Source organism: Rana temporaria, chromosome 13 (assembly GCF_905171775.1).
Source record: "Rana temporaria chromosome 13, aRanTem1.1, whole genome shotgun sequence".
Taxonomy (NCBI): Eukaryota; Metazoa; Chordata; class Amphibia; order Anura; family Ranidae; genus Rana; species Rana temporaria.
The window spans coordinates 52,861,782-52,882,969 of record NC_053501.1 but is presented as its reverse complement, the minus strand read 5'-3'; the positions used below and the strand labels follow the sequence as shown (position 1 = coordinate 52,882,969).

Sequence of the window (21,188 nt, the reverse complement as noted above, 5' to 3'; positions counted from 1 at the left end):
TGTACATACTCTGAACTGTACATCATAAATAGTTTGACAATGTTTAATTAAAACTTTCATACATTGTTTTTAGGAAAATGAATTTTCAATGGTATTTGAAGCCTGATGAGTAAGTCTTCAGCATTTTTGACCATCATGGAGGAAAATAAGATGCCAGAAGCAGCTCCAGAAAGTGGGAGTAAACCTCCATCAACAACGCCTGCTTACTTTGTTATCTTACACCAGTCTGAGGGTGATGAAAAAGAAGAAAGGATCCTTGTAGCCAACCGAGATGCATCTGCGGTTGCGCCACTTGTCCAGCCTGGACCTCACGAATCAAAATCAAATGGCTTTCTGTCAGCTGATTGTATTTCTGGAGGAATTACTGTAACCCTGGATAACAACAACATGTGGAATGAGTTTTACAGCTGTAGTACAGAGATGGTATTAACTAAGCTAGGAAGAAGGATGTTTCCTTATTGTCGCTACTGGATATCCGGTATGGACCCTTACCAGAAGTACATCCTTGCTATGGACATCACTCCATTGGACACTCACAAATACAAGTGGAATGCCAAGTGGTGGGAGCCTGGTGGAAAAGCAGAACCGCATGTATTAGGAAGGACGTTCATTCATCCTGAGTCTCCGTCAACAGGGCAGTACTGGATGCACCAACCTGTTTCTTTCTATAAGCTAAAGTTAACTAATAATGTTTTGGACCAAGAAGGTCACATTATCCTCCACTCTATGCACCGCTACTTGCCAAGGCTACATGTTATCCCTGCTGACAAGGCCATGGAAGTAATACAGCTCAATGGACCTGATGTTCACACCTTCACCTTCCCACAGACAGAGTTTTTTGCAGTTACTGCATATCAGAATGTTCAGATTACCCAACTAAAGATTGACTGCAATCCTTTTGCCAAAGGCTTTAGGGAAGGGACTATGGTGGGGCGGCCTCCTAAAGAAGGCAAGCCTAAGATTTTCACAGAAGATAAAGATTCACCGGGTAGCAAAAAGTTAGAACATGATGATCCAGAAAGCACTGAAAAACGAAAAGAGTCTATTTCATTGTCTGAGCAGTCTGATGGTGACACTGAAAATGAATCGGTCAATGCCAAGCAAGAATTACGAAGTCTTTCAAATTCGCAGAACACGGTCCTACAGAATTTACTCCTAAAACTAAATCAACTTAGCAGGTAAACAAATGATGTTCTATGTTCTGTCATAATCATTTTCTAACAGTATCGGATGTTTTCAACCACTTGACCGTCGAAAGGTCTTACCCCCTTCATGTCCAGGGCATTTTTTTTTCTATTCGGCACTGTGCTACTTTAACTGGCAGTTGCGCAGGCATGCAACACTGTAAGCAAATTACGTTTTTTATCCCTTTTTTATTTATTTAATTTTTTTCACACACACATAGGGCTTTTTTTGTGGTATTTGATTACCACTGGAAAATCCCAGTAAGTGTATATTGTTTGATTTTCATGAAAGTTACAGTGTCCGGTACAGATACTGGATTTTTTATACTCAGAATGATGGTGATCAGTGACTTATATTGGGACTGTGATAGTGTTGGGACTGTGATAGTGTGGTGGGCAATCGGATACTGGGTGGGGGGGTATGCTGATATATCAATAGTAACACTAATACAGTGATCAGTGCTAATACTTTAGACTGTCACTGTACTAATGACATTGACTGGGAAGGGGTTAACATCTAGGGGCGATCAAGGAATTAAATGTGTGCCTAACAATGTTTAGTGTGTGTGTGTGTGTGTATTTTAGGTGCTGCTTTTAGTAAGCTATCTTGATATGTGTTTGTGTTTTTTTTTTTTTTTTTCCCCCCCTGCTTTTAAATTTTGTGTGTGTGCTCCGTCGCTCCTTTTTTCCCCCCCACCATTAAGCATAAAAGCACCTTCCAGCTTCTGCTTTCCAAAGGTCCAATTGGAATATTGATTCATGATCAGTTCCTACCGCCTGTCTACTGTGACTTAGGCCATGGCTCGACAAATCCCGGGCGCCAGGTCGCCATGGCGACTAGAAATAGGGTCCTGGCGACTTGGCTTTTTTTGTGAGCTGGCGCCATCTGGTGGTCAGCCGTTTGGTATTACTAGTTATTACCACCAGATGTGTAAGCTGGCGCCATCTGGTGGTGGCCATTGGTATTACAAGTTAAGCATTACAAGTTAAACAGCAATTCTAATGTTATTTTTCACTATTTTCACTGCCATCTTCTTCCCTCTAATTAGAACCCCCAAACATTATATATATTTTTTATCCTAACACCCTAGAGAATAAAATGGCTATTGTTGCAATACTTTCTGTCACGCCGTATTTGCGCAGCGGTCTTACAAGCGCACTTTTTCTGTGAAAAAATTACACTTTTTTTATTTAAAAAATAAGACAACAGTAAAGTTATCCCCATTTTTTTTTTATATTATGAAAGATAATGTTACGCCGAGTAAATTCATACCCAACATGTCACGCTTCAAAATTGCGTCCGCTCGTGGAATGCCGACAAACTTTTACCCTTTAAAATCTTCATAGGCGACGTTTAAAAAAATCTACAGGTTGCATGTTTTGAGTAACAGAGGAGGTCTAGGGCTAGAATTATTGCTCTCGCTCTACCAATCGCGGCGATACCTCACATGTGTGGTTTGAGCACCGTTTACATATGCGGGCGCTGCTCACGTAGTGTTCGCTTCTGCGCGCAAGCTCGTCGGGACGGGGCGCGTTTTCTGGCTCCTAACTTTTTTACCTGGCTCCTAGATTCCAAGCAAATTTGTCAACCCCTGACTTAGGCCATCTGACCCTCACTGACTGCCAGTTGTCTGGCCTTTTGTGCGTTTCTGAGGCTTTGCCTTGTCCTCTGAGCTTAATTGCATCACAGCCACATACAATGCTGTGAAAAAGTATTTGCCCCCTTTCTGATTTTTTTTTTTTTTTTGCATATTTGTCACACTTAAATGACTCAGATCATCAATTTTTATTATTACACAAAGATAACCCAAGTAAATACAAAATGCATTTTTTAAACGATGGTTAAATCTGCCTGCCTTTATGTTAAAAAGTTATTTCCTCCTAAACGTAATAACTGGTTGTGCCACCCGTGGTGGCAACTGCATTCAAGCATTTGCGATAACTGGCAATGAATCCTTCACATGGCTGTGGAGCAATTTTGGCCCACTTCCCAATGTAGAATTGTTTTAATTCAGCCACATTGGAGGGTTTTCCATCATAAACGGCCTGTGTAAGGTCATGATACATCATCTCCATTGGATTTAGGTCCGGGCTTTGACTAGGCCACTCCAAAACCTAAATTTTGCTTTGTTTGAACCATTTAGAGGTGGACTTGCTGTTGTGTTTCGGATCATTGTCCTGCTGCATAACCCAAGTGCAATTGAGCTGGAGGTCACAAACTGATGGCCGGACATTCTCCTTTAAAATTTTCTGGTAGAGCTCAGAATTCGTGGTTCCATCAATTTATAGTAAGTCGTCCAGGTCCTGAAGCTTCAAAGCAGCCCCAGACCATCATGCTACCACCGCCATGTCTGACTGTTGGTATGATGTTCTTGTTATGAAATGCTGTATTTCTTTTATGCCAGATGTACCGGGACGCACACCTTCTAAAAAGTAAATTTTTTCTCTTCACACCACAGAATATTTGCCTAAAAGTCTTGGGGATAATCAAGATGATTTTTTTTGGTAAATGTGAGATGAGCCTTTGTTATGTTATTTTTTTTTGTCGGCAGTGGCTTTGGCCTCGAACTCTCCCATGGATGCCATTTTTTGCTCAGTCTCTTTCTTATTGTTGAATCATGAACACTGATCTTACTTGAGGCAAGTGAGGCCTGCAGTTCTTTAGATGTTGTTCTGGGTTCTTTTATGACCTGGATGAGTCGTAGTCATCCTCCCGGAGTAATTTTTGGAGGTCGACCACTCCTGGGAAGGTTCACCACTGTTCCAAGTTATCTCCATTTGTGGATAATGTCTCCCCCCGTGATTTACTGAAGTTCCAAAGCCTTACAAATGGCTCTGAAACCCTTCCTAGACGGATACATGTACATTATTTTGTTTCTAATCTGTTCTTGATTTTTTTTAAATTGTGGCATGATGTGTGGCTTTTTGTGATCTGTTGGCGTGCTTCACTTTGTCAGACAGCTACTAGTTATGTGATTTATTGATTCAACAGGTCTGGCAGTAATCAGGCCTGGGTGTGGCATGTGAAATTTAACTCTGCTTTCCAAAAAATTTTGGTTAATCACCGTTCATTCATGATTCAGCATGGTAGGGGGCAATTACTTTTTCACAGGGCCAGGCAGGTTTGAACAGCTTTTTTTTCCTTAACCACTTGCTTACTGGGCACATAAACCCCCTTCGTTCCCAGGCGAAATTTCAGCTTACGGCACTGCGTCGCTTTAACTGACATTTGCGTGGTCGTGCAACGTGGCTCCCAAACAAAATTGACGTCCTTTTTTCCCCACAAATAGAGCTTTCTTTTGGTGGTATTTGATCACCTCTGCGTTTTTTTTTTTTTTGCGCTATAAACAAAAAAAGAGCGACAATTTAAAAAATATATATATTTTTTACTTGTTGCTATAATAAATATACCATTTTTTTTTTAAAAAAAAAATATTTTTTTTCTCAGTTAAGGCCGATACGCATTTTTGCAATAAGCGACTGGTTTGCGCAAAAGTTATAGCGCCTACAAAATAGGGGACAGAATTAAGATTTTTTTTTTTTTTACTAATAATGGCGGCGATCTGCAATTTTTATTGGGAGTGCGACGGACATATCGGACACTTTTGACACAAATTTGGCGCCATTCACATTTATACAGCGATCAGTGCTATAAAAATGCACTAATTACTGTATAAATGTGACTGGCAGTGAAGGGGTTAACACTAGGGGGTGAGGAAGGGGTTAAATGTGTATCCTGGGTGTGTTCTAACTAGGGTTGTCCCGATACCGATACTTGTATCGGTATCGGGACCGATACCGAGTATTTGCGGGAGTACTCGTACTCCCGCAAATACCCCCGATACTGAAATAGAATACTTGTTCCCCCCCCCGCCGCCACAAACCCGTCACCGCAAAGCCGCCGCCGCCGTTAATCAGCGTGCGGGGAACATTACAGCTTTCGTTTGAATAGCTGTATCCCTGCCGCGTATAGACACTCCCCCTTGCGCGGGATTGGACGGATGATCTGTCCAATCCCGCGCAAGGGGGGGTGTCTATACGCGGCGGGGATACAGCTATTTAAACTAAAGCTGTAATGTTCCCCGCACGCTGATTAACGGCGGCACGTGCAGCATCATCAAGGTATGTAGGACATGGCCGCATTATGTGGGGGACATGGCCGCATTATGTGGGGGACATGGCCGCATTATGTGGGGGGCGTGGCTGGAATATGTGGGGGGCGTGGCTGGAATATGTGGGGGCGTGGCTGGAATATGTGGGGGGCGTGGCTGGAATATGTGGGGGGCGTGGCTGGAATATGTGGGGGACGTGGCTGGAATATGTGGGGGGCGTGGCTGGAATATGTGGGGGGCGTGGCTGGAATATGTGGGGGGCGTGGCTGGAATATGTGGGGGACGTGGCTGGAATATGTGGGGGACGTGGCTGGAATATGTGGGGGACGTGGCTGGAATATGTGGGGGACATGGCTGCATATGGAGGGGGATATGGCTGCATTTGGGGACACATTTAAAAAAAGTATCGGTATTCGGTATCGGCGAGTACATAAAAAAAAGTATCGGTATTTGTACTCAGTCCTAAAAAAGTGGTATCGGGACAACCCTAGTTCTAACTGTGTGGGGGGAGGGAGGTGACCGATGCTGTGTCCCTATGTACAAGAGACACAGATCGGTGTCCTCTCCTCTGACAGCACGTGGAGCTCGGTGTTTCCACACAGAGCTCCACGTCCCTGCTGTCTTACCGGCGATCGCGTGTACCCGGCGGACATCGTGGCCGCCAGGTACACGCATCGGGTCCCCAGCTATGCGCCGGGACAGTGTTTACCCGCTGCGCGCCCCCCAGTGGCGCGCGCGGGTAATGCTTTCAAATGACGTCCAAAGACGTCCAGTTGGCACCTGAGAGCCGCGCTTTTGTCAATAGCGCGGGTCTCAAGTGGTTAATAAATACAATTATAATTTAAAAACTGCATCTTGGATTTACTTGGGTTATCTTTGTGTAATATTAAAATTTAGTTTGATCTGAATGATTTAAGTGTGAGAAATGATACAGAAAAAATAATCAGGAAGAGGGCAAATTCTTTTTCACAGAACTGTAGTTGCAACTCTGTGTCTAGACATAGGGGAGATGTTCTGTATCTGCTGGGGGTTCTGGAATCGTGTTACCTTATGGAACAGGGTCCACCTTATCAAAGTTCTCATTTTTTCACCTCCAGAATATGCATGCATCATACGTACTAGGGGGAGCACAACTGGGGGGATCCGTAGTGGAGAAGGATCTGGGGGTATTGGTAGATCATAAGCTCAATAATGGCATGCAATGCCAAGCTGCAGTTTCCAAAGTGAGCAAAGTCCTTTCTTGTATTGAGAGGTATCATTTTGCCCCTGTACAAATCATTAGTAAGACCTCATCTGGAATATGCAGTTCAGTTTTGGCCACCAGTTCTCAAAAAAGGATATCGGGGAACTAGAGATTGCAGAGAAGGGCAACCAAACTCATAAGAGGCATGGAGGAGCTCAGCTATGAGGAAAGATTAGAGGCACTGAATTTATTCACTCTTGAGAAGAGGAGAATTAGGGGGGGATATGATCAACATGCACAAATATATAAGAGGTCCATATAGTGAACTTGGTGTTGAGTTATTCACTTTACGGTCAACACAAAGGACAAGGGGGCACTCTTTACCTCTAAAGGAAAAGAGATTTCACCTCCAAATACGGAAAGGTTTCTTTACAGTAAGAGCTGTGAAAATGTGGAACAGACTCCCTCCAGAGGTGGTTCTGGCCAGCTCAGGAGATTGCTTTAAGAAAGGCCAGGATTCTTTCCTAAATGTACATAATATAACTGGGTACTAACATTTATAGGTAAAGTTGATCCACGGAATATCCGATTGCCTCTCGGGGGATCAGGAAGGAATTTTTTTTGGATCATGCTCTGCTGGGGTTTTTCGCCTTCCTATGGATTAACTGTGGGTATATGGGATTGTATGATATTATTATTGTTATTTATTTATTTTTTATGGTTGAACTGGATGGACTTTTTCAAGTCATGTTTTTTTTTTCAACCCAACTATGAATCGATTGCAGGGCTCGACAAATCCCGGGCGCCAGGTCGCCATGGCGACTAGAAATAGGGTCCTGGCGACTTGGCTTGGAAGGGGGGCAAAAAAAAAAAAAATGTATTTTTGTGAGCTGGCGCCATCTGGTGGTGGCCGTTGGTATTACAAGTTAAGCATTACAAGTTAAACAGCAATGTCATTTTTCACTATTTTCACTGCCATCTTCTTCCCTCTAATTAGAACCCCCAAACATTATATATATTTTTTATCCTAACACCCTAGAGAATAAAATGGCGATCGTTGCAATACTTTCTGTCACAACGTATTTGCGCAGCGGTCTTACAAGCGCACTTTTTTTGGGAAAAAATTACACTTTTTTTTTATTTAAAAATAAGACAACAGTAAAGTTATCCCCATTTTTTTAATATTATGAAAGATAATTTTACGCCGAGTAAATTCATACCCAACATGTCACGCTTCAAAATTACGTCCGCTCGTGGAATGGCGACAAACTTTTACCCTTTAAAATCTCCATAGGCGACGTTTAAAAAATTCTACAGGTTGCATGTTTTGAGTTACAGAGGAGGTCTAGGGCTAGAATTATTGCTCTCGCTCTACCAATCGCGGCGATACCTCACATGTGTGGTTTGAACACCGTTTACATATGCGGTCACTGCTCACGTATGTGTTCGCTTCTGCGCGCAAGCTCGTCGGGACGGGGCGCGTTTTCTGGCTCCTAACTTTTTTTAGCTGGCTCCTAGATTCCAAGCAAATTTGTCAACCCCTGGATTAGAGCCTCTTTTTCACTCAAGACCATGGCCTGGATTCAGGTAGATCGGCGCATCTTTCTGCCGGCGTAGCGCATCTCATATGCGCTACACCGACGTAACACAGAGAGGCAAGCAGAGTATTGACAAAGCACTCGCTCCCTACGTTGCGCCAGCGTAACGTAAATTATTCGGCGTAAGCCCGCCTAATTCAAAGTAGGTGGACGGTGGGCGTGATCCATTTAAATGAACCGTGACCCCATGCAAAAGATGGGCCGAACGAACGGCGCATGCGCCGTCCCGTGGACGCTTCCCAGTGCGCATGCTCAGAATCACGTCGGAACGAACGCCTAAGATACGTTGAATCACTGAATGTAACCTACGCCCAGCCCTATCCACGTAGTCTTACGTAAACAACGTAAAATACGACGGCTGTTCCGTCGTCCATACCTTTGCATGGGATGCGCCTCCTTTTAGCTGGAATAACTTTACGCCGGACGTACGCCTTACGTAAACGGTGTATATTTCTGCGCCGGGCGCAAGTACGCTTGTGAATCGACGTATCTCCCTCATTTGCATATTTGCAATGAGGCGGCCGGCGTAGGAAAGTTACGTCGGTCGGAGGAAGCCCATTTTCAGGCGTATCTAGTTCTATGGTCACGGCGCATAGATACGACGGCGCACATTTACACTTACGCGGCGTATCTGTAGATACGTCAGCGTAAGTGCTACGTTAATCCGGGCCCTTGTGTTCAAATTCACCCAATTCCTCATTGGTTCTGACTGCCGAAGCCCTAAGCACTCTTTCACGATTTCCCATGCAATCTATTGCTGATCTACCTGCAACCCTGGAGGCAGCATCCCCCACGCCCCCTAAGTCGAAGTGACAATCTCTGTTTTTGGGTCACCTCTGTCTTACACTACAGAGGTGGCCGGGACCTGCTGATCGGCTGTGTCCAGTCACAGCCCAGAGCCCTGCGTTGACGTTTAACACAGGGCTCTGTACAGAGTTGCTGATCACCGCCATTAGTGGTATATAAAAAAAATATGTAAACCATAGTTTTGTAGACGTTATAACTTATGCACAAACCAATCAATATACATTTATTGGGATTTTATTTTGCCAAAGGCGTAGCGGTATACATTTTGGGCCAAATTTATGAAGACTTTTTGTTTATTTTTATTTTTTATCTGATATGTTTTTTTATAAAATTAAAAAATACATATATATATATATATATATATATATATATATATATATATATATATGTGTGTGTGTGTGTGTGTGTGTGTGTGTGTGTGTGTGTGTGTGTGTGTGTGTGTGTGTGTGTGTGTGTGTGTGTGTGTGTGTGTGTGTGTGTATGTATCTGATCAAATACCACCAAAAGAAATCTCTATTTGTGTGAAAAGAATGATATAAATTTCATGTGGGTACAGTGTTGCATGACCATGCAATTACAAGTTACAGTAGCACAGTGCCAAATAGCAAAACATTTTTAAATCTTCCGGAGCTCAAGTGGTTAAAGCCGATGAAGGATTTTTTTTTTAGGTATTTGTAATGGTGTGTGCCCTATTACCTACATTTGGCTGCAACTGCTAAAAGTCATCCCTGCAGTGCCCCCTTTATAGCTGCCAAATATTTTCCATCCACTGCCCTCTGCCATTCATATTGCCGGTATTACATTCCCACAGTGCATCGTGAATGGATAGAGGAGACCCTGTCATCCAACTACTGCTCCATTCACAGAACACCATGTATTGTGGGACAGTAACAGTAGGATTTGTGTATGGTAAAGCGGGGAGAAGGGGGAGGGTGAACAGTGTAGCTTTTCTCAGTAGAAGCCGCTCCCTTTTTTTTTTTTTTTTTTTTTCATCACAGAGCGTGAACCAGCTCTGTGATGTCAGCCGACAGTGGGCTTTAGCCTCTGACCACGGGCGTGCATAACTAAGTGCACTCCTGTGACCCACAGAAGTATGGTGCGCTGTTAAAAGTTAAAAGCTGCCTTGAGCAATGGAATTGGAAACTGACTAGCTGATGTTTGTGACAATAGTTTTTTTTTTTTTTTTTTTTTTTTTTTTTTTTTACACAAGGCCCATCGGTTATGAATGTTGTATTGCACATGTAACCCATATCGATTTTTAAGTACTGAGTACTGGACAAGCTGAAGTTAAATTTTTTTCTTTTCTCTTCGTAGTTTGGGTGACGCACGTACTGTGACAACTCCAATTCCAACTCCAACTCCAACTCCAACTCCAATTGTATCTGTACCTGTACCTGCACCTGCACCTGCAAACCAGCCTCAAATTAAAATCAAGGAAGAACCTGAGGACAACTATGATTACAATAAGTCTCAATCTAACATGGGAGTACAGGTTAAACAAGAGGACTCTGATGACGACGTAACAGATGAGTACTCGCACAGCGATGATGACTATCCAATATTAGAGAGGCACTTTGCACAATTTAGTACAAAGCTTCACTCAGATAGGAAGCAATCTGTAAGAAGTCCATCTGGAGTGGCAAAAGCAAAATTGCTGAAACTTGAAGAAGGTAAAATGCCAGTGGTGTACCTGGAGTCATGTTCCACTAAGAAGACTGCTGAGAATGTTTCAAATTCGCAAGAGCCTGCGTTGCCTAATACAGCAATGCAGAGCATTAAACAAGAAGAGTGTAGTGACATTTTCCCAAGCATTATTACTTGTAAAAGGGAACCATTTAGCAGATCTGATGAGAAAAGAGCTATTAAAAGAAAAATTTATGCCGACTACGCTGTCCCACTTAATGTACGAACCAGTCGTGGACGCAGAAAGAAGTCCCCTTCTGCTTCAGACAAGCCCAGAGCAACCAAGACCCCAGTAATTGAGAATGGTGAGGCACCTATAAAGAAAAGAAGGGGGAGACCTCCGAAGAACAAAGGTGCTAAAGTAGGACGCCCCCCAAAGAAGAAGCCGCCTATAGAAACTCCACAGTTGTTCCCAGATTTCAAGCCAGACTTAGAGGATGTGGATGGAGTGCTATTTGTCGCTTTTTCTTCAAAGGTAAAAAAATTAAATGCAGTGGTCAGTGTTCAAAAGTCAGTGTCTCAAATAAATAACTATGCAGCCTTGTGATTGGCTAAGAAACAATGTGGTTAGAGAAGGGGCATCTTTTCCCTTTCTGTGTCGTCCCCCCCCCCCCCCCCCCCCGTGACATTACTAAAGCAGTGGACTTTCTTATGTAGGCTAGTTGTGCAATATGTATTTGGGTTTAAAGAAGACCAATTGCACTTTGTTTGAGCTAAATACATTCCAAAAGGCATGCAAAGTCTAAAGCCTCGTACACACGGTACAAAAATCAGAAGGGGATTGTCGTTTGACAGGCTGTTGTCCGAAATCGTACTGTTTAGTACAGGGCTTGACAAATTTGCTTGGAATCTAGGAGCCAGCTAAAAAAGTTAGGAGCCAGGAACGCGCCCCATCCCACCGAGCTTGCGCGCAGAAGCAAACACATATGTGAGTAGCGCCTGCATATGAAAGCGGTGTTCAAACCACACGTGTGAGGTATGACCGCGATTGGTAGAGTGAGAGCAATAATTCTAGCCCTCTAGACCTCCTCTAACTCAAAAAATGCAACCTGTAGAATTTTTTAAACATCGCCTATGGAGATTTTAAAGGGTAAAAGTTTGTCGCCATTCCACGAGCGGACGCAATTTTGAGGCGTGACGTGTTGGGTATCAATTTACTCCGGTGTAACATTATCTTTCACAATATAAAAAAAAAAAATTGGGATAACTTTACTGTTGTCTTATTTTTTAATTCAAAAAAGTGTATTTTCTCTCTTCGTCCATGGACGGACACAGCTCCTTAAATCTTGACTTGTGGGTTATGTTCCTGCTCTATAGGAGAGGACTAGGCAGAACATGTTAGATATTTAAATGTTACTTTAAACAGTGTCAAACTAGTTGAGGAGGACCTGGCTCCCTTTGGTCTCAGGGTCCTGAGGAAATTTTTTCTTTTATTTATTTCTCTTCCGTTCAGCAGCCTTTGACCTTAGGGTATTATGCACCTTTCTTCTAGGAGAGATTAGGCAGAAAACAGCACTTTAAGTGTTAAAACACTTTCCTCAGCATAGCTCTTCCTAGGGGGCGTGGTCCCCCGGGTATTACCCACACTCTGCCTCAGCAGCTCCAGTTTTTTTCTGCCTAACGTCAGGAGAGACATGGCCTTCTGGAGTCCCTGTACTCTGGAGTTTTTTTTGCGATTTTTTTTTTTATTTTATTTCTCGCTTTTATTTTGTTTGTTCCTGCTTTTTTAAATCCTGAGATTCTACTATCAACTGCTGACTGGGTGACAGGCTGGGTCTTGACTCTTGTAGTCCCCCCATGTTTGGCCATCGAGCGTGTACCGGCCCTCAGCTCAGCTCTGGGTCGTCCACGACATGCCCAGTTTGCTCCAGGGGTGGCCGGGGAACTACATGTTCCAGGGCGCACATATGACCGGTCTCTATGGCCTTGTCACAGTGTGTCTGGCCGACAGCCATGCCGTTTTTAGCAGACGTTGGTTCTGTCAGGAATGCCTCCAGCCGGTGGTCGATGGGTAAGTAGGCCCCTTGCCCTGGCAAGGTGGTATGGCTGGTGCTTTCCTGGGGAGGTCGAATGAGGGTCTGCCCTGCTTTCCTCTCCCCCTTCCTCTCCCTCCTTCCCCATGCTGGGTGGCGGCTTTAAGGGGGGGCCCTCCTGGGGTTCTATCGCTACCGGGGACCGTGGTTGTGGGGTGCTGTGAGTTTTTTTGTGGCGTTTGGGGAGTTGCTGTGTGTGCTGGCAGTGTTTTTTACTGTGTCACTGTCTTTTTAAACTACGTATGCCCGCCATTTTGTCGTGGTTTGCATTGTTCGGCGGCCATTTTCTTGTAGCCGCATGGTGTTTTTTACCTCAGACGGCGGCCATCTTGGAAAAGTCTTGGCCTCTAGTGTCTGAAATACCGCAGCAAAAGACCGCGAATCTCTCCCTGAGGGACAGCGTAGCCAGCACGTCTCATCGCTTCAGCTCACACTGCAACCGGGTGGGGTTGTGAGTTCCCTGGGGGCCTTCTGTTTTGCAGCCGGGAGGTGACCAGTGGGTTTTTCTGCCTTGCAGTACCAGGGTGGCATAGCGGTGGGGACAACATGGAGCCGAAACCAGGAGCTTCTGCCCCAGCAATGCCTGAGTTAACCCTTAATGCCCCTGCCGCCTCTGTAGAGGCGATGAGGGCAGTCCTTGAGGCGTTTCTCGCCAGGATTGAGGTGACTAGAGGCCAAAAGGGGGGTAAAAAGCGCCCCCTCCCTGAGCCTGCTTCTGGGGATGTATCTGACAGAGTCAGGCCCTGCTATTGCGTCTGGCTCTGGTTCTGTCATGTCAGATGATGCGGGCTTAACCCACGCGGACAGTGAGGATGACTCTGCTTCAGGGTCAGTGAATAATAAAGAATTTGTTGGAGCTTTTATCACTGCGGTGCAGGATACTCAGAAACCTGAGGATTTGGCGGAGGCATCGGATGTGCCGGTCCTTTTTGGGTTTCGCAAGCCACCTCGCACCACAAGAGTGTTTCCTTGTATTCCATATTTGGACAAATTGTTATACAAGGAATGGGATACGCCGCAGAAAGTTTTTGCTGTTCCAAAATACTTTGCGACCCGTTATCCCTTTGAGGAGGACTTTTTAAAAAAGTGGGTCTCTCCTCCGTCAGTGGACCCTCCCGTGTCCAGACTGAGCAAAGCCACCATGTTGCCGGTGGAAGGGGCTCCCGCCTTTAAGGACCCCGCAGACAGGAGAGTAGAGGCTGTGGCCCGCTCCATGTTCACAGTAGTGTGTTCGGCAGTAAGACCGGTTTTGGCCGGGACTCTGGTGTCGCAGACACCGAATGGGCAAAGTTCTTGCTACAGGAGCTGGAGGCGCAAGGTGCTTCCGAGACCTGTGTGGACCTGGCTGAACAGTTGGTTCAGGGTCTGAAGTTTTGTCTGTGAGTCGGCCCTGGATATGCTCCCCTTGCTTTCCAGGGCCTCCGCCTACGCGGTGGTACTACGCCGCCTTGTGTGGCTGAAGTGCTGGTCTGCGGATCAGTCCTCCAAGAAGGCCTTGGTGGATTGACCCTTTAAGGGTGAACAGCTTTTTGGGGCGTCCCTGGATGACATCATAAAGGATGCCACAGGTGGTAAGAGCACACTGCTCCCACAGTCTGGGAAGGGCAAGGAACCTCGCCGTAAGCAAGGGCCCTCTTTTACTACCCCCAATTGTTTTTTCACCCGCCCAGTGCGGCAGGAAAAAGTTTTCAAGGTGCTAAGACCCCCGCTGCAGGGCAGAAGCGCACCTGGTACCGCACGCCTAACAAGCCTGCGGACAAACCTGCTTCCGCATTAAGGTCTGCCCCCGCCCGTGTCTCGGGTGGGGGGCTGAATTCGCGGCTCGGTGGAGGTCTCTTCTTTTCGACCGTTGGGTTTACGAAGTAGTTTCCTCGGGGTACAAGATAGATTTTTCTCTCTTGTCCACCAAACAGATTTTTTTCCTTCCAACCTCCAGCTTCCTCCGGATCGCCGGAAGGATCTGTCGGGGGCTGTCCAGGATCTTCTGGTCAGGGGAGTGATTGTGCCGGTTCCCTCGATGGAACGGTTTCAGGGGTATTACTCCAACCTGTTTATAGTCCCCAAGAAGGAAGGGGTCCGCCCAATCCTGGACCTCAAGGCCCTCAATTGTTATGTCAAAGTGCAAAAATTCCGGATGGAGTTGATTCGCTCGGTGGTGGCAGCGCTCCATCAGGGGGACTTTCTGGCGTCATTGGATATCATGGACGCATACCTACATGTTCCCATATGCACAAAGCACCAGAGGTTTCTGCGCTTTGCGATCAGGGAGGACCATTTTCAATTTGTGGCCCTCCCGTTTGGCCTGGCCTCGGCACCACGGGTTTTCACCAAGGTGCTCGCCCCGATCCTAGCCCTGCTGAGGCAGCGCGGGATCGCTATCGTAGGATATCTGGACGACCTTCTCCTGAGAGCTTCCTCAGGCTCAGAGTTAGAAGAGGACGTGTCGGACTCTCCGAGTTCGGCTGGCTTCTGAAAATCCAGAAGTCAGTCTTGGTTCCGTCCCAGCGACTGGAATACCTGGGGTTAATTCTGGATTCCGCGGAGGCGAGAGTTTTTCTCCCAACAGAGAAACTTCAGACACTGCGGTGCAGCAGTTGTCAACCCAGAAGTGGTCATCCCTTCGATTCTGCATGAGGGTTCTGGGTCTGATGGTGGCCTCTTTCAAGGCAGTTCCGTATGCCCAATTCCACACCCGAGTGCTACAGAAGAAAATTCTGTCACGTTGGGACAAGCTCCCTTCATCTCTGGATTTCCAGATTCAGATGAGTCACCTGGTCAAGTCCTCCCTGGTGTGGTGGCTGATGTCTCTGGTGCTTCGGACCGGGAAGTCGTTTCTGCTGTGCCCATTGGACAGTGGTCACGACGGATGCCAGCCTCTCCGGCTGGGGGGAGTGTTTGGGGCACCCAGTCAGCCCAGGGGCGCTGGACTCAGGAGGAGTCCCGCCTTCCGATCAATGTATTGGAGCTCCGAGCAATCAAGTTGTGCCTTGCCAGGTGGTCCCTGGAGCTGCAGGATCGACCGGTCAGGATCCAGTCCGACAACGCCACGGCCATGGTGTACATCAGGGAGGCACACGGAGCTCAGCTGCAGCGATGGAGGTCGCGCACATCCTTCGGTGGGCCGAAAGGTCTGTTCCGGCTCTCGGCCGTGTACATTCCGGGGCCGACTACCTAAGTCATCAAACACTAGACCAAGGAGAGTCTGTGCCAAAAGTGGGGCACTCCAGACGTGGACCTTCTAGCGTCCCGTCTCAATCGGAAGGTGCCACGGTTCGTGGCAGGTCAAAGTACCCGTGGGCGGACGCGTCAGATGCGTTGGTGGCACCTTGAGGTCACTATCGCCTACTTTACTCCTTCCCTCCTCTGAAACCTCTTCCTCGCCTGCTGCGCAGACTGGAAGCCGAGGGGATACCAACAATCCTGATCGCTCCGGATTGGCCGCGCCGCTCCTGGTACGCGGACCTGGTGCGTCTGGTGGCAGACGTCCCCTGACATCTACCCCTGAGAGAAGATCTTCTGTCGCAGGGTCCGATCTTCCACCCTGCTTTACAGTCGCTGGCTTTAAGGGCATGGCTGTTGCGAGCCAGGTACTGAAGGACTGGGGCCTGTCAGGCTCGTGGTCTCTACCATGCTGCGTGTACGGAAGTCTACTTCATGAAACATTTACCATCGTACGTGGAAAGCCTACATCTCTGTGTGAAGAGATGAAGTGGCACCCCCTGTACATACATGATGTCCCGGATTCTGCTGTTCTTACATCGTGGGGTGGATCAGGCTGTCGCCTTGAGTACGGTTAAGAGTCAGATTTCGGCTCTAGCTGTTTACTTTCAGCGACCCTTGGCAGCGCACTCCTTGGTGCATACGTTTGTGCAGGGGGTCCGGCATGTGGCCCCTCCTGTGCGTCCTCCACTGCCCTTATGGGAACTGAATTTAGTCCTCTCGATGCTTCAACGAGCTCCCTTTGAGGACATTCGGAAGATCCCTTTGTTGACTCTGTCACAGAAGGTGGTTTTTCTGGTAGCTATTACCTCAGTCAGACGGGTGTCTGAACTGGCGGCCTTGTCCTGCAGGGCTCCCTACCTGGTCCAGGCCCGCTCTCTGTGGGGGGGGGGGTAGTCATTTTATTGGGAAGCCTCCATTTTTCTGTGACCTGTGCTTATTATTGAATTTCCCATTGGTGGCCATTTTGCCGTGGCCGCGCTGTGACGCAGGTCGACATTGCGGGCGACCATTTTCTTGTGGATTTTGGCCTCTTGTGCTGGACTAGCTTCCTGGACGGCGCGAAAGGGTGTAATTCACCTCACAAGTTTTCCTCAGACACATGCTGTGTGTGAAAGGAGAGCGGGCAGCATAGGAGGGTGGACGTTCAGAAGTCGGTCTTGGTACCGACTCAGCGTCTGGAGTACTTAGGATTAATTCTGGACTCCTCGGAGGCGAAAGTCCTCCTTCCTTTGGAGAAGTTGCAGACACTCCAGTCTGCGGTGAAATTGTTAGCATCCCGCAAATGGTCTTCTCTCCGTTTTTTGCATGCGACTCCTGGGTCTCATGGTAGCCTCCTTCAAGGCAGTACCGTATGCCCAATTCCACGCTCGAGTTTTGCAGAAGGAGATCCTGTCCTAATGGAACAGATCTCCATTGTCTGGATCGTCAGGTTGAGGTAAGTCATCTGGTCAGGGCTTCTCTGAGTTGGTGGCTGAGATCCCCGGCTCTTCAGTCCGGGAAGTCGTTCCTTCCCATCCATTGGACTGTGATCACGACGGACGCCAGCCTCGCAGGTTGGGAGGGAGTCTGGGGGGTCCAGTCGGCCCAGGGTCGCTGGACTCCAGACGAATCCCGCCTACCGATCAATGTACTAGAACTTCGAGCGATCAGGCTGTGCCTCTCCTCGTGGTCGCAGGGGCTTCAAGGACGTCCAATCAGGATCCAGTCGGAAAAACGCCACGTGGTGGCTTATGTCAACCATCAGGGGGGAACAAGGAGCTCGCCTGCGTTGTCGGAGGTCGCTCACATCCTGCGGTGGGCGGAAAGGAGCGTGTCGGCTCTGTCAGCCGTTTACATTCCGGGTGTAGAAAACTGGCAGGTGGACTACCTAAGTCTCCAGATGCTGGATCAAGGTTAATGGTCGTTACATCCGGAGATGTTTTAACTCCTTTGCCTGTGGTGGGGCATGCCAGACGTGGATCTCCTGGCTTCTCGACTCAATTGAAAGGTGTCGAGGTTCGTGGCCAGGTCCAGAGATCCCTGGGCAGATGTGTTGGTGGCCCCGTGGGGTCAGTATCGGCTAATTTATGCCTTTCCTCCACTGAAGTTGCTTCCTCGTCTGCTCCGTAGAGTAAAGACCGAGGGCATCCCGGTAATTCTAATCGCTCCGGATTGGCCCCGGTACGCCGACCTTGTGCGCCTAGTGGCGGATGCGCCCTGGCGGTTGCCAATGCAGGATGACCTTCTGTCTCAAGGTCCAATACTTCATCCTGCTTTACAGTCCCTGGCTTTAATGGCATGGCTATTGAAAGCCAGGTACTAAGGGACCGAAGTCTGTCGGATTCGGTCATCTCAACCATGCTGAGGGCGCAAAAGTCATCTTCTCGGAAGATCTACCATCGCACTTGGAAGGCCTACATCTCTATGTGCGAGGAGATGGAGTGGTGCCACGGGCATATTCGATTTCCAGGGTCCTGCTGTTTTTGCAGCGAGGAGTGGTTTAGAAACTTGCCTTAAGCACCATTAAGGGACAGATTTCAGCCTTGGCTGTTCTTTCAACGACCCTTGGCGACTTATTCACTAGTGGGTACGTTTGTGCAGGGGGTTCGACATGTGATTTCCCCCAATTAGACCACCGCTTCCTCCATGGGATTTGAATCTGGTGCTCTCGGTTCTTCAGGTGCCTCCTTTTGAGAATGTCAGAAATTCCTCTCTTGACACTATCTCAGAAAGTGGCCTTTCTAGTGGCCATTACATTTGTCAGACGTGTTTCTGAGTTGGCGGCCTTGTCTTGCAAGTCACCTTACTTGGTACTCCATGAGGATAAGGCGGTGCTACGCCCGCAGCATTTTCTTCTGAAGGTGGTTTCAGCTTTTCACCTGAATGAGGACATTGTACTTCCTTCTTTGTGACCTCGGCTGTCGCATCCCAAAGAAGCCCTGCGGGTGTACCTGTCCGCTACGGCTCCATTTTCGGAGGTCTGACTCACTGTTTGTTTGTGTCGGTGTCTGGTCCACAAAAGGGCCTGGCGGTCTCGTCGGCCACCATTTCTTGTGGATCAGGCAGACCATCATCCAGGCCTACACCCTTATGGGGCGTGCGCCTCCCTTTCCTGTTACAGCACATTTGACCTGGACTTTCTGATATCAAGCGTCTGTCTCACAGGTGTGTAAAGCGGTGACTGGGTCGTCCGTTCACACATTTTCCAAATTTTACAAGGTTGATGTGAGTGCATCTTCAGATGCTTCCTTTGGCCGCAAGGTTTTGCAGTCGGCTGTTTAAAGTTGCAACTCCACCGTTGAGGAGCTCTGTTTGGGGTGAAGTTCGTTTTTTGATTGCTGTTCCCACCCCTCGTTTTTTGACACTGCTTGGGGAAGTCAAGATTTAAGGAGCTGTGTCCATCCATGGACGAAAAGAGAAAATAGGATTTTTTTTTGTACTCGCCGTAAAATCCTATTCTCTGTCGTCCATGGACGGACACAGCACCCACCCCTCCTTTTTGAGTTTGTACTGCTTTTTACGAACTGAGCTGCTGACTGCAGGATGGAGGGTTATGTCTGGAGGGACCGCCCCCCTGGGCCGGGCTGTTTGACTCAGATATTTAAATACATGTTATTTTAAACAAACACGTTCTGCCTAGTCCTCTCCTATGAACAGGAACATAACCCACAAGTCAAGATTTAAGGAGCTGTGTCCGTCCATGGACGACAGAGAAAAAGATTTTACTGTGAGTACAAAAAATCCTATTTTTTTTTTTTTTTCAAAAAAAGTGCACTTGTAAGACCGCTGCGCAAATACAATGTGATAATGCAATGACCGCCATTTTATTCTCTAGGGTGTTAGAATATATATATATAATGTTTGGTTGTAAGTAAAGGGAAGGAGGTGGGTGGGCAGTGAAAAAAACAGGCAGGGGAAGCTCCACTAGCATTGCTGGTTGTCTTGTCATACCAAAGGGCGCCACAGAAGCATAGGACTGCAAAGAAGGCCGCAAAGACACGGCCCCAATTACCGGCCGGCGTGGCCCAACGCGATCGTGCCGGGGTGTGTGCGCACGGAGAGACAGGTTACCCCTGCTGTGCCGCGCCAGGTTGCTAATTCTAGTCGCAATTGCAACCTGGCGCCCGGGGTTTGTCGAACCCTGGTTTAGTATGCCCCTTTTTAGACAATTGTTTTCCAATTTTTGGCAAACAAATGACAGGCTAGTCAATTTTTGCCGACCCACGGCTCCACGTCTGATTTTCGGATGGTCGGTACACAAATCCTTCACACAAAAGTCTAAAGTACAAACACGCATGCGTGGAATCAAGGAACGACTGGGAAGAGTTCGGTCTTGTAAACTACTGTTCGTAATCTAGAATTAACATTCGTGACGCAGCAATTGATGAAATGTCAAAATTCTCATCTTCTTTAATGGGATAATAGTGAAGCTGCTTTGTATGTAGTTATGCCAAAAATATTTTAAGGCATTTGTTTTGTACGATCCGAAAATTGCGAATCTACGTTCACCAAACTTGGGGCCCAAATGGTGGTGCTTGAGAAATTAATTTCCTCTTTATACACTCATAGTACATAACTAAGTTCGTGTTTGTCAAACGACAATTTGCGTACCGTTTAGTATGCAAGACAAGATCCTGGCACACACCCTTTTGACAAAAATCAAAAGCTCAGTCATCCATCAATTGTACCGTGAGTACGAGGCTTTAGTCTGAGAAGAAATGCATGTTCCTTGACAGTATGCTTTACAGAAGGACCCTTGCGCTTTATCTGGAAGCAGTGGTCTCTCTGCGCAGTCAGAGGTAGAGCCCTCCAATCAGCAGAGGTCATAGGCTTTTTCATTCTCTACAGCTGATAGGGAACATTACTTTTCATTCAGGCTGTTGTTACATTTCTAAAGTAATCTACAAAACTTTGCACACCACCTTCTTCTTTTTTTTTTTTGGGGGGGGGGCTAGTGCTCTTAGGTGATGGACCTCCTATCTACCTTCTTCAAATGGAGCTTTTTTGCTTTGTGTTACCTTCTCCCTCTCTCCTTTTCATCTAGAGTCCTGCTGCACCATAGTGACTGCAGTTAAGTCCTTGGCTATGCCTTTGGGACTGTACCTGGATGCAACTGATTTGAAGTAGTAGGACCACCCTGCCCTTTTCTTTCCTTCCTGTTTCTATCAAGATTCCTGCTCCTACTGTAGCTTCTGGATCAGTTGATTCCTTGGCTATGCCTTGGGACTGTGCCTGGACGCCATTAGATCAAAGTAGAGTCAGCCTGTCATGATGTTTAGGGCACTGAATCCAGCTTGGGCACTCGCCTTGGCAAGTAGTGCATCATGTTGAGTTAGCCATAGGGTCCTAGACAGGCCCAAGGCTGTATTTTGCCAGGAAACTAGCCT

General features: G+C 47.1%; 1 protein-coding gene across 3 annotated transcripts in view; it reads left to right on the top strand.

Annotated features, from left to right (window-relative positions):
* MGA (MAX dimerization protein MGA) overlaps positions 1-21,188 on the top strand; it is a 134,902-nt gene that overhangs the window by 20,134 nt on the left and 93,580 nt on the right. For all 3 annotated transcript variants that reach the window (XM_040333883.1, XM_040333882.1, XM_040333884.1), the window contains exons 2-3: positions 74-1,178; positions 10,199-11,042. In XM_040333883.1, the coding sequence (XP_040189817.1) occupies positions 106-1,178; positions 10,199-11,042 (1,917 nt within the window). In that variant the 5' untranslated portion in view covers positions 74-105. The remainder of the gene's footprint in view (positions 1-73; positions 1,179-10,198; positions 11,043-21,188) is intronic.